This window comes from Grampus griseus, assembly GCF_964374135.1.
Source record: "Grampus griseus genome assembly, chromosome: 19".
Taxonomy (NCBI): Eukaryota; Metazoa; Chordata; class Mammalia; order Artiodactyla; family Delphinidae; genus Grampus; species Grampus griseus.
Genome location: NC_139013.1, coordinates 56,898,924 through 56,917,193, shown reverse-complemented (window position 1 = coordinate 56,917,193; position 18,270 = coordinate 56,898,924). Strand labels below are relative to the sequence as shown.

Here is an 18,270-nt window from a genome sequence, read left to right as displayed (position 1 = left end):
GGTTGCCTCCTTTTCCACGTCCCGGACGGGGGTGTGATGACGGTGGTGACTGTATTTTTGGCCATTGATTTGCCGGGATCCCTTCTCTTTCCACGTCAAGCTGGAGGGTCGGCGTGCTGGCCTCCTTCTGCCATGCCACACAGCAGAGTGTTATACAAGCAAAGAATTTTGGCTAAAATCCAAAAAACATGACCCAGAAAAAAAGGCAAACTGTGAGTAATACCCAATCACGTGGTTCTGTGAGAAGACCAGGAAGTTGTCGTTGGGTGTCCGAGCTACGAGCCTTCCCTTCTGTCGTTCTGCTTTTAACGTCCCCCGTGTGTACACCAGCTGCTTTTGCTAATGCGACAGTCTCCTCAGATGAAAAAGTTAATAAACAAAATGGCGACTCCGATGTTCAGCAAGATCACCATGGCCACCAGGATAGGCGCCGAGCCCTGGAACGGAAGCGGAAGAGGAGTGAGCCCCAGGCCACACCCCCTCCTCCTGAGCGAAACTTTCCCCCAGCATAACCACCCGAGCTCTGCACACCTGGGACGCCAGGTGCAGCCCACCCAGCGTGGCCCCAGACCTGGCGACGGGAGAGCCCTCTCGGTTCAGTGAACAACTGCCCAGGAGCTGCGCAGCCGCCGGGAGCCCCTCGCTCTCCTGGGGCACGAGCCCACCTGGCCCTTGGACCACAGCCTCTCCCCCACCCCGACCCCGCCGTCCTTGAGCCTCTGCGGTGACGGTGCCGAGGCCACGGTGCTGGACAAGGATGAGGGGCACCAGCTGCCCCGACCACCCTGGGCCTCTGCTGGAAGCCCCCTCCCGTGGAACCACTCAGGGGTGAGTATATGCCCGGCTGGAGGTGGCCACGTGCTCGTGCTGCTGCCCGAAGCAGCGTTGTTTTAAAGCACCCAAGACGCGCCTGAAGAGGTCTTAAAGCCACAACACGGTTCAGTGGGCTAAATATAGAATCCCTTCCTGCATCTCCCACCCTGCCCATCATTCAGCTTCCTAAAATACCCACATGCGCGCACACACCACACGTGTTTCTGGAATAGAGCTGGTATCTAGGTCCCAGCGGGAGCACCTGGGTTCAGAGAGGGCAGGCGCGTCACAGGAGCTAGCCCGCCGCCCAGACGGATGCTCACAGTGGCCTCGAGGGCCACCTTCCAACAGAAAGCTTCTCGGCCCTGGGGTCCGCCTGGCAGGTGCTGAGTCCCAGAGGGCCCCGTGGGGATGCCCCGCAAGGCAGGCCCTCTGGTTTCCTCGTGTTCACATGGGGCCGAGCACGCTGTGCCCTACCAGCGGGTGAGGGGCCTGATGGCCGTTAGCACGGCGTCAGCGCTGCGCCGTGGGGCTGAGAAGGCGTTTCACGGGCCATTCCCGCTGCCATTCGGTCCAGGGAGCGGGGAGTGCTTACGGGTGGGAGCCGGTAGGCCAGGGGTCAGGAGGTGTCCCCTGGGTGCAAGAGCCCCAGCCCTCAGCCTGGCCCAGGATCTCTGTTCTTTCCTCAACAGCACCCGCCCTCCATGGGAGGAGTGCGCCAAGGGCGGGTCTCACCCACGAGGCGTGGTCCTCACCCGTGAGCGAGACCCAGCGCCCACCACGGGGCCTGAGGAACCCAAGTCACGGCCCCACCCCGCGCGTCTGATCCCACCTGGGGGACTCTGTCCCTCTCACCCACATGGGAGCCAGACCCGTGTGTGTCCTGCCTGCTCTGGCCTCTGTGTTTCCCTCCAGGACGCAGGACGTTCCTCCAAGGTGAGGACCGTCCTGATGAGCAGGAGGAGGTCTGGGGGCAAGGCTGGGGTCCCATGCTGCCCCGTGTCTCTTGGAGAGCTTCCAAAACCACCCAAGTGCCCTTGCTGAAAGGATGGCGCCTGGGAGTAGCCCTCACAGGGACCCGTCCAAGGCAGTGCAGCCCGCACCCGTGTGGGCTTCCTACAGAGGAGGGTCGGGGAAGACCCAGGGGGCCAGGCTCTCAGGCCCCGGACCGCTAGCGTCCACTCACCGTGCTGGCCTTGAGCTCATCCCCGTTCTCCTCGTCCGATTCCAGCGCCACCGGTGAGGACCTCTGGGGCGGAGAGAAGGTCAAGTCCCAGCGCAGCAGCCGGGGCTCCGCCCGGTCCCCCAGCCGCAGGCTCTCCAGCCTCTGAACCGCGGGCTCCGCGCACGAGGCCGGCCTGGCATGCTCCTTGTTCTGGGACTTGGACCGCAGTCTCTGGGCCCCGAAGCCCCGGTCGTCGGTGCCCCCCTTGCTGTAGCGTCTTTTCGGGGGGTGCACCTCCTGCGTGTACGAGTCCATCCTCAGCAGGGGCTTCATCTCCATCTCGTAGTTGCTCAGCTTCTCCTCGTCCAGCTCCAGCAGCTTGGTGCTCCCCGGGCCGGGGTTGCCAGCCCGGTGGTGGGAAGTCCAGGAGAATGTGGTGGGGGACCCCGTCCGTCGCTCCCGGGGCTTGGGGTTGCTGGGCTGCCTGTGGCCTGGGCCCCGGGCCCGGAAGGCTTCCGCGGGCTGGCCACTGCGGAGGGCGCCGCTGCGGACGCCCCTGGAGCCCCCGGCCTTCTCCTCTCCCCAGCTGTTCCGGGCGCAGTCCCCTCCCCGGCCCTCCAGGAGCATCTGGATGTCCCCACCCCGCTCCTCGTCCACCGAGACCTGCCGGGAGAAGTGGGCCACCTTGTTCCTCGAGGCGGGGGCCGGTGGAGGGGTGGCCGTGGGGCTGGCGGGGAAGCTCTGCAGGGGGCTGTCGTCGGGGGTGGTGCCCTTGCGGTACAGCTCTGGGCTCTCCTGCTGTAAGGGTGTCCCGGCGGAGATGACCTCGATGTCGTCACTGGAACGCTGCCGCTTCGGCCGCTGGTACTCGAGCCCTGGGTCAGGGACGAGATGGGGAGCACAGAGGGGGGTTACTTGGATGTTCCGTGTGGAGGCCCAGTCTCACCTGAGGATGGCAGGGGACCAGGACCGGGCTATGGTGGCGGGCAGCCAGGGCCCTCGCTGCCCACCCGCGGGCTATGGGGCGAAGGAAGTGGGAGGGCAGTGCTCCCAAAGCCCCTAATAGACCCTCCAGTTCCCCTCTGTGGGCACTTCAAGGATGACCAGAGTGGGACGGGCAGGGTGGACAGTCGTTCTGGTCCATGCCCCCGGCTGCAGGGGTGACCCAAGGCCCGAGAGCGTGCTGGCCTGGCCTGCTCGGGGATTCTGAGGTCCCAGGCCCGCGGACCCCTCCTGACGATAAAAAAAACATCTCGTGCTAGGTGACCTTCTACAAGGCAGGACATGGAGTGTTTGTGGCTGAATTCCAATGCTTCTGTTCCCTATCTTGGGTCCTGTGGTTCTCAAGGCTGCGCCAAAGCCCAGGGATCCTACCGGCGGGGCCAAGAACTGCAGGCTCTGGGAGGAGAGCTCAGGGCGTGGTCCCGGCACACACTCCACCCCAAACCTCGCGAGGCTTCCACTCGCTCTGGGAAGCCTGACCCAGGTGGGGCGACGCGTCGGGCTGGGAGGATCGCGGCCTCAGCGGGCCTCTCCGATCGATGACGTCCCTGCTGCAGCCTCCCTGCCTCCCTCAGGCCCGTCCCCCAAGGAGGGACGAGGGCCTCGGGTCTGGCTGACTCTCAGTGGCTTCTAGCTCCTTCCAGCCCCACCCCTTGGACAGGCGGGAGGCCCGCCCCCCAGCGTCCCAGAGCTGTGCTGACCAACTTGGCCACTGCTAGTCACGCGTGGCTGCTGATGGATCAGGTGAGACGAGGTGAAGCTAAGGATGGATGCAGACCCGTGGCCGCAGTCCTGGCCTGGCAGGCAGCAGCCTCATCAGACAGAGCAGTCACACAGGTTCTAGCATAACCCTAGGGGGAGGAGTGCACACACAGTCTCGGGGGAGAAGCAGACGGAGGGAGGCAGTGGGCTGATGGCGGCTGCGGGGCAGAACCGTCGGATGTGCCTTGGGACACCCCCCCGCCCCGGCTGCCCTGCCCCCAGCGGCACCGGGACTCACCGTTTTCCCTGTGCTGGAAGGAAGGGGAGAACTCTTTGGCAGTGATCCTGGCGATGCGCGCTTCCTCCTGGGCCTTCTGAGCCGCGGTGAGGGCCGCCTCGGCCTTGGCCCGGGAGTGGGAGGTCCTGGGCAGGAGAGACAGGGAGGGCGGTGAAGGCACGGGGTGGGGGCTGGCTGCAGCAGAGGGGCCGGGACAGGATGCCCGAGACCTCACTCACTCGGCAAACGTCCCCGGGCACCGCCCAGGCCAGGGTGCCCGCCAGCTGTTCTGAGCATGGAGCAGACCGCACCAGAGCGAGAGCAGGACCTGCCTAGCCTGGGCTGTCTTCATCCGGGGTGAGCCCAGATCCTGCCGCCAGGAGGCTCCCTCCGTCCCCTAGCCCGGCTACAGGCTAGAGACCACAACCCGTGACTGACTCATCTCTGAACCTCCGGGGGCGGGCAGGTACTCCGTGTGGACCCGACCAGAGATGACCGTCTGGGGGCGGCTGTGCCCCCCCCCGCCCCACTGTGGGCAGAGCGGGCCACCCTCCGGGGTGAGCAACTGGCCAGCTTCGGGCAGGAAGGGGAGGGCTCGACAGCAGGACCAGCCCGCCCTCAGAAGAGGGCACAGGGCATGAGGAGTACGGCGCGCACGGCCCGCCCTGGCCTGCCCAGCCTCCCCCTGTCCTGCCCAGCCTCCCCCTGTCCTGTGTGAAGGGGCCTCGCTCGTCCCAGCGCCCTGCACCTGGGCCCCCGGCCAAGCAGTTCTTCAGCCCAAACCCTGTCCCCTGGAAGCTGGTGTCACCAGTCCGGTGTGCGCAGAGAAGTCTGAGCCCTAGTCTGCAGGTGCCGAGAGAAGGCAAGTCTGTGGCCCGGGATGAGGCCCGACGCCGCTTAGCAGCTGGGGGGGCGATGGACAGAGCCAGTGGTGGCACTGCCCTCGGGCGGGGCACACCCCAGGGTGGACACGGGGCCGCGAATCCAAATGAGCCGATGACACCGCCCTTACGCTTCCAGCAGCACAACCTCCCGCCCGGCGCTCAGCTGCCCCTCCCCAGCTGAGTCCGTGTGAGGCCCTTCGGGGGCAGGACTGGGTGCCCGAAGCAGGACAGCACCCAGCTCCTGAGGGTCTCCCCTGCCTGCGGTTTCCATTTCTTCCTGCCTGGTGTCCTGGCTCCAGAGGCCCTGCTTCCCACCGGGGAAGCCAAGGCAACAACGACTGATCCCCCGAGACGAGGGCAGCCTGCCCCCGTTACGCACTCCACGGGCTTAACCTGGAGACCCCTCACCCCTCGTGCGCCACTGGGTTCTGTTTTTTCAAAATGCCACTGTGCTAACCAAGAAGAATTTACAAGAAGAAAACCAACGTACGACGTACACACACGTACAACATGTACGTCATCATGTGAACCTGGGTCCAGGACGCGGAGCAGCGAGTAGCCTCCAGGCTTCTGCCACCCGCCACCTGCCGCGTCACCTGGGAGCAGGACCCACAGACGGAAGAAACCTATGTGCAAAAGCGCAGCATTGAGAAAATTCTATCCTTTGCGTGGTTTCTGTCACTCATTGTAGCTGCGTCCCATGCCCCTCGGAGTGAAAGCTGGGAAGCACCGCCTTGTAGAAGATTCCTTGGGAACTCCGCGGTTATAATTCCAGCAGAAGAGGGGGAGGAACCTCAGGGGGGCAAAGCCAGGAATAAAACACAAATTATGAATACTTAGTTTATCAGTTGTTATCACATCAGTCGGTAAACCACGGCTGCAGCCCGCAGGCTCCCACGCGGTGCCCCCCACCTGTGTGGCCAGTGCGTTCCGCTACGTTCCTAACGGCACAGCCACGAGTTTACGGCACAGACAGGCTTTCCTGTCCAGCCCCGAGTTGGAGGCTGGTAGAGGCACGTACGTATCCCAGGAACTGGCAGTGTCACGTCAGCAATGAGGGTGCAGGTCAGACCTGGTGACGGCCAGTGTGAGGCCACGGTCATCCAAGGCCCATCTGGGGGTCAGAACATTGGGGACAGAGAGGAAAGGACAGATAGCAGGGTGTCCGGCTACGCGGGGGTCCCATCGGGTGACCCTACTCCCCACCCTTTCTCCCACTCCTGTCCCACCTGCTGGGCTGGGACCCCGGTGAGCAGCCCCAGCACAGACACCCCGACTTGGAGACCCAGGGCACTCCCTGAAATTGTACCCAAGGTGCTCTGCGTGCTTTTCTCCTTCCCCCGCAAGCAGGGGGTCCACGGCTTTCATCAGACCCCATGAGGCCCCAAAGCCTAAACACGCTGCTCTGGACGTGGCCAGTCCCGGACGGGTCGACCTGGTTCCCTTCCCGCAGGGCGGCTTCCGCAGCCCAGAGGCGCTCTGTCACGGCACGGCCCCAGCTCGGCCCAGAACCAGCTCGTGGGCCCGAGCTCGCCTCTGCTGGATGACGTGGCTTCTCCAGAACGTGCCATGGGTTTGGCTTTGGTAGTAACGGTTTATTGAGATATAACTCACAGAGCATACAGCTCACCCCTCTCAAGCGTACAATTCAGGGGTTTTTAGTCTGTTCGCGGAGCTGTACCGCCATCACCCTGGCCGATTTTAGAACTTTCCATCACCCCAAAGGACCCCATTTCCCCCAAAGCCTCCCCACCAGCCCTAGGCACTCAGTAGAGCTGCCTGTTGTGGACATTTCATGCACGACGGAGTTGACTGGGGTGACATGCACATCACAAGGCGCACCACCTGGGGGCCCCGGGTCGGAGGCATCCAGCACGTCCACACGCCATGCAGCCGCCACCTCTGTCCAGCTCTCACACTTCCCACCACCCCAGGGCAGTCACTCCCTCCTGCGCCCCCGGCACCAGGGGTCTGAGCCACAGTTCAGCGCTGACAAAGCCCCTCCCGTTGCTGCACGGAGACGGCGCCCACCCCGCTTCCCAGCCACGCGGCGGGGCCAGTCCTGGGGCTGCTTCTGGGGTCTGAGCCGAGTGCCCCGCCACGCTGTGCTGTCCGATCCCGGGGACCCGGGGTCGTCGGCTGGCGGACGAGCATCACGGCTGACCAGACGGGGCGTCCCCAAAGCTGGTGACATCCACCCTGAGCCTCCAGCAGGCCCTCGGATACCGTGTCTGGGACGGGCCCAGCCCTCGGGATGCAGTGTGCTTCCCTCACAGACAGCGGAACCCCGAGAAGTAAACGTGTCAGGGCCGTGTACCTAGCGGTGGAGGCACCCCGAGTGAGGAGGCTGAGGACGGGAGGTCCGGGGAGGCTGAGGGGGACAGGGCTGTCGCGTCCCCAGCACACCCGTCATCAGAGCAGTTGTCTCGTAGCCCTAAGAGTGGCACGGAACAGAGTAAAGGGACGAAGCAGGTGATTAAACAGTTAATCCCACTAGGGGATTATAAGTAAAGAAAAAAGTACGGGAGACCCCTGTGAGTTAATGATCACTCAAGAAAGCAGGTTTGCTTAGCAACAAAACTATGCAACAGGAGCACGAGACATGCCCCCAAACAGTAATACAGTGGCGCCGCGAGACCCACATCCTGCCCAGTGAGCTCAGTAAGGTAATGATTCCTAGGACACGCTCCTCCGTGTGCACTAAAAACAAAAATACAAGGAAAAGGTGACATTATACTAACACCTGAGATGATTTACCATTTTTAGCAGACGTTACCACCTTTTTGCTCATTTTCATTGTGCCGTGACAGTCCCGGCTTGACCATGTAGAGATGAGGAAACTCCCCTGCTGGACGTGGGAGAGGATGGGACTGTGACATCAAGAATGAGGAAGAAGGTGGTCTTCACCCTCCCTGCCGCCTCCCTCACTTTTCCTTTGATTATAAAACTAGCCCACTGAGTTCTGGGTACAGCACCCTCTTGCCCGCCCGCCTGTAAGCCTCAAAAGTGTCTTATTCTACTAAATCACTTCCTATCTATCGCTTTGCCTCTCGCTGAATTCTTTCTGCCCTGAGACATAAAAAACGAGCTGCTCAGAGCCCCCTCCAAAACGCCACCTCGCGGTCTCAAGAGCAGGCCGACGCGTGCACTGACAGTGGAGTATCTTAAGGTCAGGCGGGAGGATGGAAGCCAGGGGTGAGTACAGAGTGGGTGCTGGAGGGCCCAGGGCACCAGGAGGGCTCTGAGCTCCCCAGGGGCCAAGGCAAGCACGGAACGGCGTTGATGCCATTCAGGGCACTTGCCAGACAAAATCAAACCCTTGGCTCAGGAGAGAGGTGGCTGGGCCGGGCTGTGGGCCTGGAGGAAGTTTCTGGGCCTCAAGGTTTCGGGGGCGGCGGGGAGGGGGGTGCTTCCCGTAAAGACCCCCAGTGCAGGACGTGGGGCCCTGCAGGGTGAGTTCAGCGCCAAATGCAAAAGGCTGGAACGACCCAGAGACCAGCACTGTGGGCCTGGGAGGGGCCAGCGCGGCTCCATGTAGGTTGGGTGGCTTGGGGCCGACACCCCTTCCCACCCCCCTACACCCCCGGGAGAGTTCCCTGGCGCCTGCTAACAGCAGGTCCCTACACCTGTTACTGTTCCGAAAGCGCAAGTGCTGATGGTTGTGGAGCCCAGATGGGGCTCTGGACCAAGAGGTAGGAAGGACCGACCCCCCCAGAGGGATGGGGTGGCAGGAACGCGACCGGCAGAGGCGGGGCCGGACTGCAGGGACGCTGGGGGGCCGGCGGGTAGTCAGAGCCTTCAGAGCGACGGCCAAGTGCAGCGCGCCGGACGGAGGGACGGGGACGTGAGCGAGGGTCTGTGTGTTCTGAAGTAGTGGGTTTGATGGCTCCTCGCTCAGAGGAATGACGTGAACATTCCCTAAAGAAGCGCCCATCTCGAAGGACCCAGCTTAAATCCCTTCAAAGGTCAGGCTAACAGGCATCGTTCCAGCGCAATTCTGCACACACGTCCCAATGGCACGCATGTAAACACGTGTGCCGTCCCCTCTGTCCCTGATGGACACGTGGCTCAGACACAGCAGTCCCTCCAGGGAGGGGTTCGTCCAAAAGGCCAACAGAGGCCCAGCTTTCACAGCACGTGCTTCCCTGTTTGTCCCGAACCCTCGGAAATGAAAACAAAGGCGCCTCCTGCCCAGCTGACTGCCCTGGACGGGGCTGGTCTGCTCCTAGGGAGGCCCTGCTGGACAGTGAGAGCCGGGTCGCCGCCCTCAGATGGCTGCGTGGACGCCTGACTTGGGCCCGGTCCTCAAAGCCAGCGTGGTGGGTGTGGCCGAGCCCCAACCCCCAGATCTGGTCCCCATTTGGTCGACCGTCGGCTCCCAGAGAGGAGGGCGCACTGCGCCCGCCTGCTCGGGACGCCCCCTCATACACACACACGCGCGCACACACACGTGCGTGCACACACACACACACACACACACACAGCCAGAGGGATCGAAGGGGCCACGATCTGGTTCCCGCAGCTTTGCTTAGTAAAAACACACGGACGTTAATTCCCCAACATCATACGTATATTTACACATATACGTTCACACGTATATAAAAAGAACATGCTGCAGCAACCCTGAAATAAAATTAAATCACGGCGACTGCATTTAATAGAGAAGAAACCTCCCGAGGCTTCGCGAACGCTCCCCTGAAGTGAGACTCGCAGGACTTGGCCGGCAGCCAGGTAACGGCTCCCCTGGGCCCCGGTCCCTCTGGGGACACCGAGGAGGGTCGGGCCAGCGTTGTGAGCCGGCCTGCGAGCCCCCGGCCCCCACCTCCTGACAGCAGCTCCACCCGCGTGCCCAGCAGTGCCTGCACCCCCGGCTCCCCGAGAGGAGGGCCCTGCGTTCCTGCCGACCAGGGGCCAAGGCGGGCAGGGCCCCCTCCAACGTGAGACACCATCTCCCATAGACGGCGCAGGGGACGGATAGCCAACCACAGGGCTGCACGAGACAAAGCCACAGGCGTGTCAGATGGGTGGACGGGTGGGCTGTGCGGTGACCTGCCTGTATCCCTCCCAAACTTTGTCCATCTGGGAACCTGGGAATGTGACCTTATTTGGCAACGGGTGTGATAAAACCCTAGATGGCCTGGCCCCTCCAAGTGTCTGACTCGGCAGGTCTGGGGCGGAGCCCGGGAACCTGCATTCCTAGCACCCCTGGGTAAAGCTGCTGGTGGTCTGGGGGCCCCACTCAGAGAACCACTGCAGGAAAGTGGGAGCCTAGGTCTTTCCTGACCGCTCCTGCCCAGCGGCTACTGCACGTCTGCAGCCAGTCCTCTGCACTCTGCCGACACGCGGTGAACCCACTCAACGCGCTCCTCCCCCGGATCGAGGTGTGCCCGCCCCCAGTGCCGCCCCGGGCCCTCCAGCTCTCCTCTGCCCCAGTCGGGGCGTGCCGTCCCACTCGTGGCCGCCACCTTCCCTGACCCAATCCACACTTGACTTTCTCCGCTCACCCCGTTCCTTGTTTCTCCTCCAGCCTGAGCCCACGCCTCCAGCCGGGTCTGTGATACCCCATCCTGGTTTTCAGGGGACGCAGCCTCCAGGCAGCTGTCACCAGTGCTGGTCACCAAGGGGCTGAAACAGTCCCTGGGATCTCCGCAGAGAGGCCCCCTTCCCGCCCATTCACGTCCAGATTCAGTTCAGCACTCGCTGAGCGCCTGCTGTATGCATGCGGGGACGCCGGGGTTAGGAATTGTCACATGCTGCGTCGTGACCCCTGCTGGCGGCCAGCAGTCCGGCTCGTTTCCACGTCCGTGACGACCCTGAGGTCGGCGTGGGGATCGCTTCTCGCTGACAAGTGAGGAAACCGAGGCACAGGGTCTGGGCATCCACGTCCCTTCGCTGGTTCGGCCCAATCGAGGATCCAAGTTCTCTTCCAGCTCGAAAAGGTGCCCCGAGTCCACAACAAGTGATCGATCCAGAGGGTGAGTGACACGGGCTGTCGTGAGCATCTGCCTGGGAAGGACCTGTACTGGGGTGAAGAGCATTCCCAGCAAACTCACGTCCACCCAGAGCCTGCGAACGTGGCCTCATCTGGAAATAGGGTCTGTGCAGATGCAATTAGTTAAGATGGGGTCATGCTGGATAAGAGCGGCCCTGAATCCAATGACACACGTCCTTCCGTGGGGAAGAGGCCATATGAAGGCAGAGGCAGAGATCGGGGGGGATACGCCGGGGCGCCCAGGAGCTGGAAGAGGCAGGAGGGACGCTCCCCCGGGGCCTCTGCAGGGAGCACGGCCCCGCCCACACGCGGGCCTCAGACCCCTGGCCTCCAGACTGCGGGCCCCCGGCTTGCAGCTGTTAGTTGCAGCGGCCCCAGGTCACGACCACAGGCAGCTAGGGGTAGTGCTTGCGCTGCGGGGAAGGGACGGGGCTCCCAGGGAGCGGGAGGCACAGGCACAGCTGGGGAGGTTTCCTCTGCTCGGGAAGCAGCGGTTCTGCACACCTGCCTGGGTGGCGCTGTAGGGCCAGGGCTGGGGCTGAGGGTGGGACAGGTACACACATTTCTCTGGCCGCGTGAACGGCCGTCTTTCAGAGGTGCAGATGGGCCTTGGGCACATGTAGGGGGAAAGGCTCCGAACGGAAGTCAGGTGTTGTGGGGTCCCACCTGCCCTGTTCCGCCTCCCGCCGGCCCTGCAGGGTCCCGCAGCAGCCCCGGGAACCCCACGTGTGGTTCCAGCTGGGGCCGTCAGGCTGGGCTTCACGCCCAGGTCTCCTCGACAGGCCCAGAGGTTCTTGGGGCCCCAAGGAAGGAGGGACGAGGCCCAGTCTGCCCGACGGCCCGCAGCCCTGCCCCTGCTGCCCAAGGCCGTGACCCGGCTCCACGTCCATCTCTCGTGCCCACGGCCCCCGTCCTCCGGAGCTCATGCTGTCTTCCTGTCAGGTCATGCTGGAGATATGGTATCTGGACCTCACAACCACCGCCTGTTCCCTCTGTTTTCATAACAGCTTAATTGAGGGTGATCCACACTGTTCTAAGACCCCATCTTCACGTGGCCATCTTCTCTGGTACAGTGGTCCCCTGCCTCTGTAAGGGCACCAGTCGTTGGACTCAGGGCCACCCTCATCCAGGACGACTGCATCTCCAGATCCTTCATTCACTTCCATCTGCAAAGACCGTCTTCCCAGGAGGGCTGCTCTCAGTTTCCGGGTGGACGTGTCTTCTAGGGGGTGCTGTTCAGCCCACTTGAGGGGGGATGGAGGCTGGCACTGTTTGGGCTGAGGGGCAGCCCAGCCCCGCCCACCCCTGCTGAAGGGTCCTTTCACTCTGTTGTTTGCAAGGCTGCCTCGAAGGCAGTGCCAGACGTGTTACTGTCCCGGACCCCGCACGGGGCTTGTGAAGGGCAGGCGTCTCTAGGGCAGACTCGAGAGCTGTACTTCCCCTGAAGAGAAGCTGAGGGATCGGAGCCAGGACTGAGGGGAAACAGAGGCGGGAATAGCACACAAGCCTTCCTTTCGCAGGCAGGGCTCGTGCGTTAGCCCTTTGCTTTCACATCGTTAGATCCTCGCTAAGGGCTGCCTTCCAGCCGAGGAGCCGTGCGTCCCAATAAACGGTGCATAAACGGAAATGTGCGAGACCACCGAGTGAGTGAGTGAGAGTACGGTCATGGTCACGGCGGCTCCCCCAAGATGACAAGGCTACAGGCAACCCGGTCAGCCCCGAGCCCCTCACGTGGGCGGGAGTGGCAGAGTGGGACCCCTGCGCGGTCTCGCCTTGAGACAGGAGAGAGTTGGGCCCCAGGTGAGCAGCTGGGCTCTGTCTCCTGTTGACACTGCACGATAGTGGCAAGGCAGGCAGGAGGGAGGAGCTGGGCTCATGCTTAGGGTCAAGGAGGCCTCCCACGCTACACATGCGCAGAGACGTTCCTCAGGGGTCGGAGGAGGGAGCGGGTGCCACCATAACACGTCCTGCCAACCTCCCAGAAACCCTCACGCTGGAACCCGTCGTGGGTAAAACATGGGTGCACACGTGGCAGGGCCCTTGGTCAGACCAAATATGGACACAAAGCCAGACAAAGCAAGATGACTGGCCAGAGAAAACCCGGAAGGCTGCCCCCACGTGAGCGATGTGCACCGCCCCCAAAGCACGCGGCTCTCTCTCCGAGCCCACCCTTGTGTATTTCTGCGTGTACTTTGCTTCTAATAAACATTCTGTTTCACAGATTTTCTGTTTGCTGACTTCTTTCTTCAAAGAAGACAAGAACTGGGGTCCCACCTGCAGCCCCTGGCTGTCTAGCGAGTAGGATTTGGTGCTCTCACCGCAGTAGCCTGGGTTCAGTCCCCAATCAGGGAACTAAGACTCCACTTCAAGCCACCGCACGCTGTGGCCACCGGAGATCGGCCTCACGGGCACCCTCCCTTCAGCCCCAGGGCCCCACGAGGTGGACAAGGCCCCCATCTTGCAGACAAGACAACTTGGGGCCCAAGGGGTGGAGCGACTTGCCCGGGGCCCTGGGAGGTGGTGGCAGAGCCCGGGGCTCTTGGGGCAGGTCCGGGCGGAGGACACAGCCTCCTGACACCACCGAACAGGAGCTGCCTCCCAGGGCCTCGTGTGGCCCTGTCAGCTGCTCCCTGGGTTCCCCGTTCAGGACCTCCTGTCGTCCCCCCCCACCCCCCGCCCCACCGCCATGTCATCTCTCCCTGTCCACACCTTCGGGCCGCGGAGGAGAGCAGAGATGGGGCAGGAAACGGGCAGCTGTGGAATCGAGGCCTTTTCATTAGGAGAGGCGCCGACCAGAGCCCGCTGACCGATGGGGACGTTGATGACGCAGGACAGGAGGGGGCTGCGGTGAGCACCAGAGCGGGGGTGGGGGTGTCAACTCTCCACATGGTCCAATTCACAGGTGAGAGAACCAAGGCCCAAGGACGAAGGGACAGACCCAGCATCGCCCCAGGGAACGCGGGGCTTCCGGCCCCCAAGGGCAGGTGGACTCTCCTCCCGCCTGAAAAGTGTGGTTTTTTCCTTTCTCAATTCTGGGAAGATCTTTAAGCATCACCGAAAATACATGTATGTTACAGGCTGATTTGGGTTCCCCCAAATACACACGTTGGAGTTCTAACCCCGGTACCCCCGAACATGACCTTATTTGGAAGTAGAGTCTCTTTATGGAGGTAATCAAGTTAAAATGAGGTCATTGGGTGGGCCCTGATCCACTGTGACCAGTGACCTCGGAAGAAGACAGACCAGGACACAGACACACAGCGGGGAGACCACATGAGGACACGGGGAGGACAGAGCCGTCTACGTGCCGGGTGAGAGAGTCTCTGAAACCAACCTGGCGACACCTTGATGTCAGCCATCCAGCCTCCAGGGCTGGGAGGAAACACATCTGTTGTCCGCGCGCCCGTCCACTGCCTCAGCCCATCCACACAAGTAAGGCAGGCGACTGGCAACATCTTCCAAAATGATTAAAGTCAAAAAACAACAGCAGAATACAAAACAAGTCCCTTGTTGCAACCATTTCAATGGGGTTTCCTACCGGAGCCAGGAAACTCGGGGTCGGGGGGAAGGGGTCTGTAGTGCCTGAACCCCACCTGAGTCCCTGAAAAGGGTATTTCATCTGGTCAGACCCAGTTTGAACATCAAAGACTGGAGCAGCCCAGAGAGCCGGAGAACATTCTGGATCAAACCACGACAGCCAGCCTCCTGCCAGGCCTCCCCCACCTCCTCCCCCCTTTTCTTTTCCTACTAAAACATCTTCAAAGACAGAGGAAGAAAAACTCAAAGTAAAGAAGGAAATGGTGTCCAGTGTACCGGCGGGTCCAGCGAGGCTGACTCACAGCACAGAAACAGACGGGGGTCAAAGGCTGTCACAGAGGGACGCGCAGCCTCCAGTGCTCTGCCCACCAGCTGGAGATGAGCAAGGCCCCGGCTGCCGGGGGCGTGGGGCACGATCTGCGGCCAGGAGGCACCTGTGCCCGACACCGAGACCCCGCCCGGGAGCAGCCTCGGATCTGCAGAAGGGTCCTGGGGCTGCCGCAACGAACGACCGCAAACTGGGGGCTTAAAAGAGAAACTTATTCGCTCCCAGCTCTGGAGGTGGGAAGTCCAACCCTCCCCCTGCCCCGAAGGCCCAGGGGAGACTCTGTCCCGGGCCTGCCTCCCAGCTCCGGTGGGGCTGGCAGTCCTTGGCGTTCCTTGTGGGGCTGCAGCCAGCCTCTGCCGCCGTCTTCCTGTGGCCTCTCCCTGTGTCTCTTCGCTCTTCCTCTTCTGTCTCTTGTAAGGACACTCATCACTGCATTTAGAGCACCCTGATCCAGGATGATCTCATGTCAAGAGCTTTAATTACATCTGCAAAGACTCTTACTCCAAATAAGGGCATAGTCTGAGGTTCCAGCTGGACAGATCTTTTGGGGTCCACCATTTAACCTACTATGGGGTATTAATGCTCCATTTCTTTGGGACCTTTGATCCCAGGCCAAATATCATGCTCGGGAAGCAGTCCTGAGCCCCTCCCACCCCCAGGAGCATTCTGGGCTTCCCAGGACCAGTGTCACTGCCCAGGAAGGTGTGATGGGGGTGAAGGGGCGAGTGCTGACATCCAGCCTCTTGATCACTGGCTGCTCCGTCTGGGGCAGCTCATGCCTCTTTGGGCCTTAGAGTCCTCAGCTGAAGAAGCTGTAGTACAAGGATCCTCGTGGGATCTTGGTAAAGATTCCTGAGATGAGGCACAGACAGCACACAGCCCAGTTTTCCATATTAGTGGACGCTCTGTAGAGGAGGCTTTCTAACAAGCAGCCTCACTGAGGTGGAAGCCACACACCAGCACATCCTCCTGTTAAGGGAGCTGGTGGCATTTAGTACATTTAGGTTGTGGCGGTGGCTGCACGACTCTCGTTCTACGTCCTCGTCACCTTTAAGACACCTCATGTCCATCAGCGTCACTCCCTCCCTGTTCCCTGGCAGCCCGCTGCCAGCCTGCTTTCTGTTTCCTTGCTGTTCTGATGGAAGTATTTCTCTCAGGGAGGAATTAAGGGCCAAGGGCTGGCAGGGGAGAGGCAGCTGCATTTGAATCGGGTGCAGCGGGGGTGGTGCTGGGAAAGGTGGGACAGGTGACCTGGGGGCAGGCCAGCACCGCAGCCCCCTCCCTGCTCTCCGCGCTGCCCTGGCCATCTCTGAACTTCCTTTGTCGTGCTGTTCTTTTCTGAGTTAAAAGAAACCCTTTTCCATGAAAATACATAAAAGTCTAGAAAACCACCCTCCTGGAACAAAACAGCAAACGACAGAGAGGAGGGTAGAAAACTCAACCCAAACACGGAAACGCCTTCCCGCAGCAGGGCTCAGTCACCACCGACACCCACTGGGAGAGCAGGTCTGTTGGGCTCACCTGTCCACTTGCTCCTGGTGTCCTGACCTGGTGTGACCATGCGCTGGACATGTGGGGACACCACGGACCCAGCGCACAGGGGCAGGTCCTGCCCCGACCGGGCGGAAGTCCTGATGAGGAGGCCGGTCTGGACCTGACCACGGAGCAGCGAGCACTGGCCACGCTCTGGAGGGGACACGGGCCTCCCTGAGGCCCGAGAGGAGAGGAGGAGCTGGCCCGCCAAGAGCCCTGGGGTGAAGAGGCAGCGAGCGCCAAGGCCCAGGGCAGGGGGGAGCGGCGTGCCGGGGCCCTGGGGCGGCGGTGGGGACGACCCTGAAGAGGGGGGCTTGAAACCTTCCACTTTCCGGCTAGTGTAGCTTTTAAAAAATATATTTTATATATACACGAGTGTTGTGTGTGTGTACACGTGTGTTCTTTAAAAAAAGGTTCAAAAATAAATAAATAAATAACAGGGGCTTCTCCAGTGGCGCAGTGGTTGAGAATCTGCCTGCCAATGCAGGAGACACGGGTTTGAGCCCTGTTCCAGGAAGATCCCACATGCCGCGGAGCAACTAAGACTGTGCGCCACAACTACTGAGCCTGTACTCTAGAGCCCACGAGCCACAACTACTGAGCCCATGTGCCACAACTACCGAAGCCCATGCGCCTAGAGCCTGTGCTCCCAACAAGAGAAGCCACTGCAATGAGAAGCTCGTGCACCGCAATGAAGAGTAGCCCCAGCTTGCTGCAACTAGAGAAAGCCCACGCGCAGCAACGAAGACCCAACACAGCCATTAAGAAAGAGAGGAAGGGAGGAAGGAAAGAGAGAGAGATATACCCAGCTAAACAGACCATTAAAAATAGATATGATGGGGACTTCCCTGGTGGTCCAGTGGTTCAGAATCTGCCTTCGAATGCAGAGGACATGGGTTTGAGCCCTGTTCCGGGAAGATCCCACATGCCGTGGAGCAACTAAACCTGTGCGCCACAACTACTGAGCCTGCACTCTAGAGCCCGCAAGCCACAACTACTGAGCCTGTGCTCTAGAGCCCACGAGCCACAACTACTGAGCCCACGTGCCACAACTACTGAGCCCACATGCCTCGAGCCCATGCTCCGCGACAAGAAGCCACCACAATGAGAAGCCCACGCACCGCAACAAAGAGTAGCCCCCGCTCGCCGCAACTAGAGAAAGCCCGCGCGCAGCAATGAAGACCCAACGCAGCCAAAAATAAAATAATTTTTTTTTTTTAAAAAAAGTTTAAATAAAAACTGTGGAGAATGAATGTAAATTCCCCTTCCAAGCTTTCCCTCATCTACTCAACACCCCACAGTAGCTACTCTTAATTCTGGTTGACGCCCTTCCAGCTCTTTTTCTACATACGGGAATCCCTTGCTTCTCAAAAGTTCACTTTACGCCACTTTGCTTTTACAAAAGACCTACACTCATCCCTGTTTCCCATAACTGAAAGAAGATTTTCGTGCTTATGAGAAGAAGAGAAAATCGAAAACAGTGTTCAGTGTTTGTTTTGCAGCGAGAGGGCCCCCATCAAGCTCCTTCCCGGGGGACCACGTTCAGCATCTCAGCATCAGGCCGCCAGAGCTGTGAAGTGTGTCAGCATCTGTGCTGCGTCTGGACTTTTTTGGGCATCCGACAGCCAGATGTGTCCTGAGGCCATTGCTTCTTCACCTATGCCATTCCGGCGCAGGAGAAGTTTCACAGAAGCGCTCTGCTTTCGGGTAGCCGGGGAGGTTTGTACTGACACGCATGCTCATCTGATTTCTGAAGTACGAACGGGGTCATACTCTACATACTTCTTCCTGTGACTCGTTTTTGCCTTTAATATGTCCTGAACACCTCTGCTTATGACTTCCCCACTGTTTTCCATACTGTTTCCGATGCCGGCATGAACCTGCACTGCGTGTACGACACTGGCCGTCACACACTCACACGCTAGAGAGTCTGGACGCGGCTGTCAGCTCACCCCAGTGGGCTCTACCTCTTGCCGTCTCTGTTGTTTTCACCTAACACTGTACCTTGGAGATTGTTCCACACCAGCAAACAGGCCT

At 60.9% G+C, this 18,270-nt stretch overlaps 1 protein-coding gene across 1 annotated transcript in view; it reads right to left on the bottom strand.

Annotated features, from left to right (window-relative positions):
- The window catches only part of JPH3 (junctophilin 3), a gene marked incomplete at its 5' end in the record, with an annotated part of 80,520 nt that continues 62,250 nt past the window's right edge, over positions 1-18,270 (bottom strand). Inside the window, 3 exons of the mRNA XM_082677235.1 lie at positions 1-437; positions 2,000-2,853; positions 3,981-4,105. Coding sequence (XP_082533361.1) covers positions 357-437; positions 2,000-2,853; positions 3,981-4,105 — 1,060 coding nt within the window. The 3' untranslated portion in view covers positions 1-356. The remainder of the gene's footprint in view (positions 438-1,999; positions 2,854-3,980; positions 4,106-18,270) is intronic.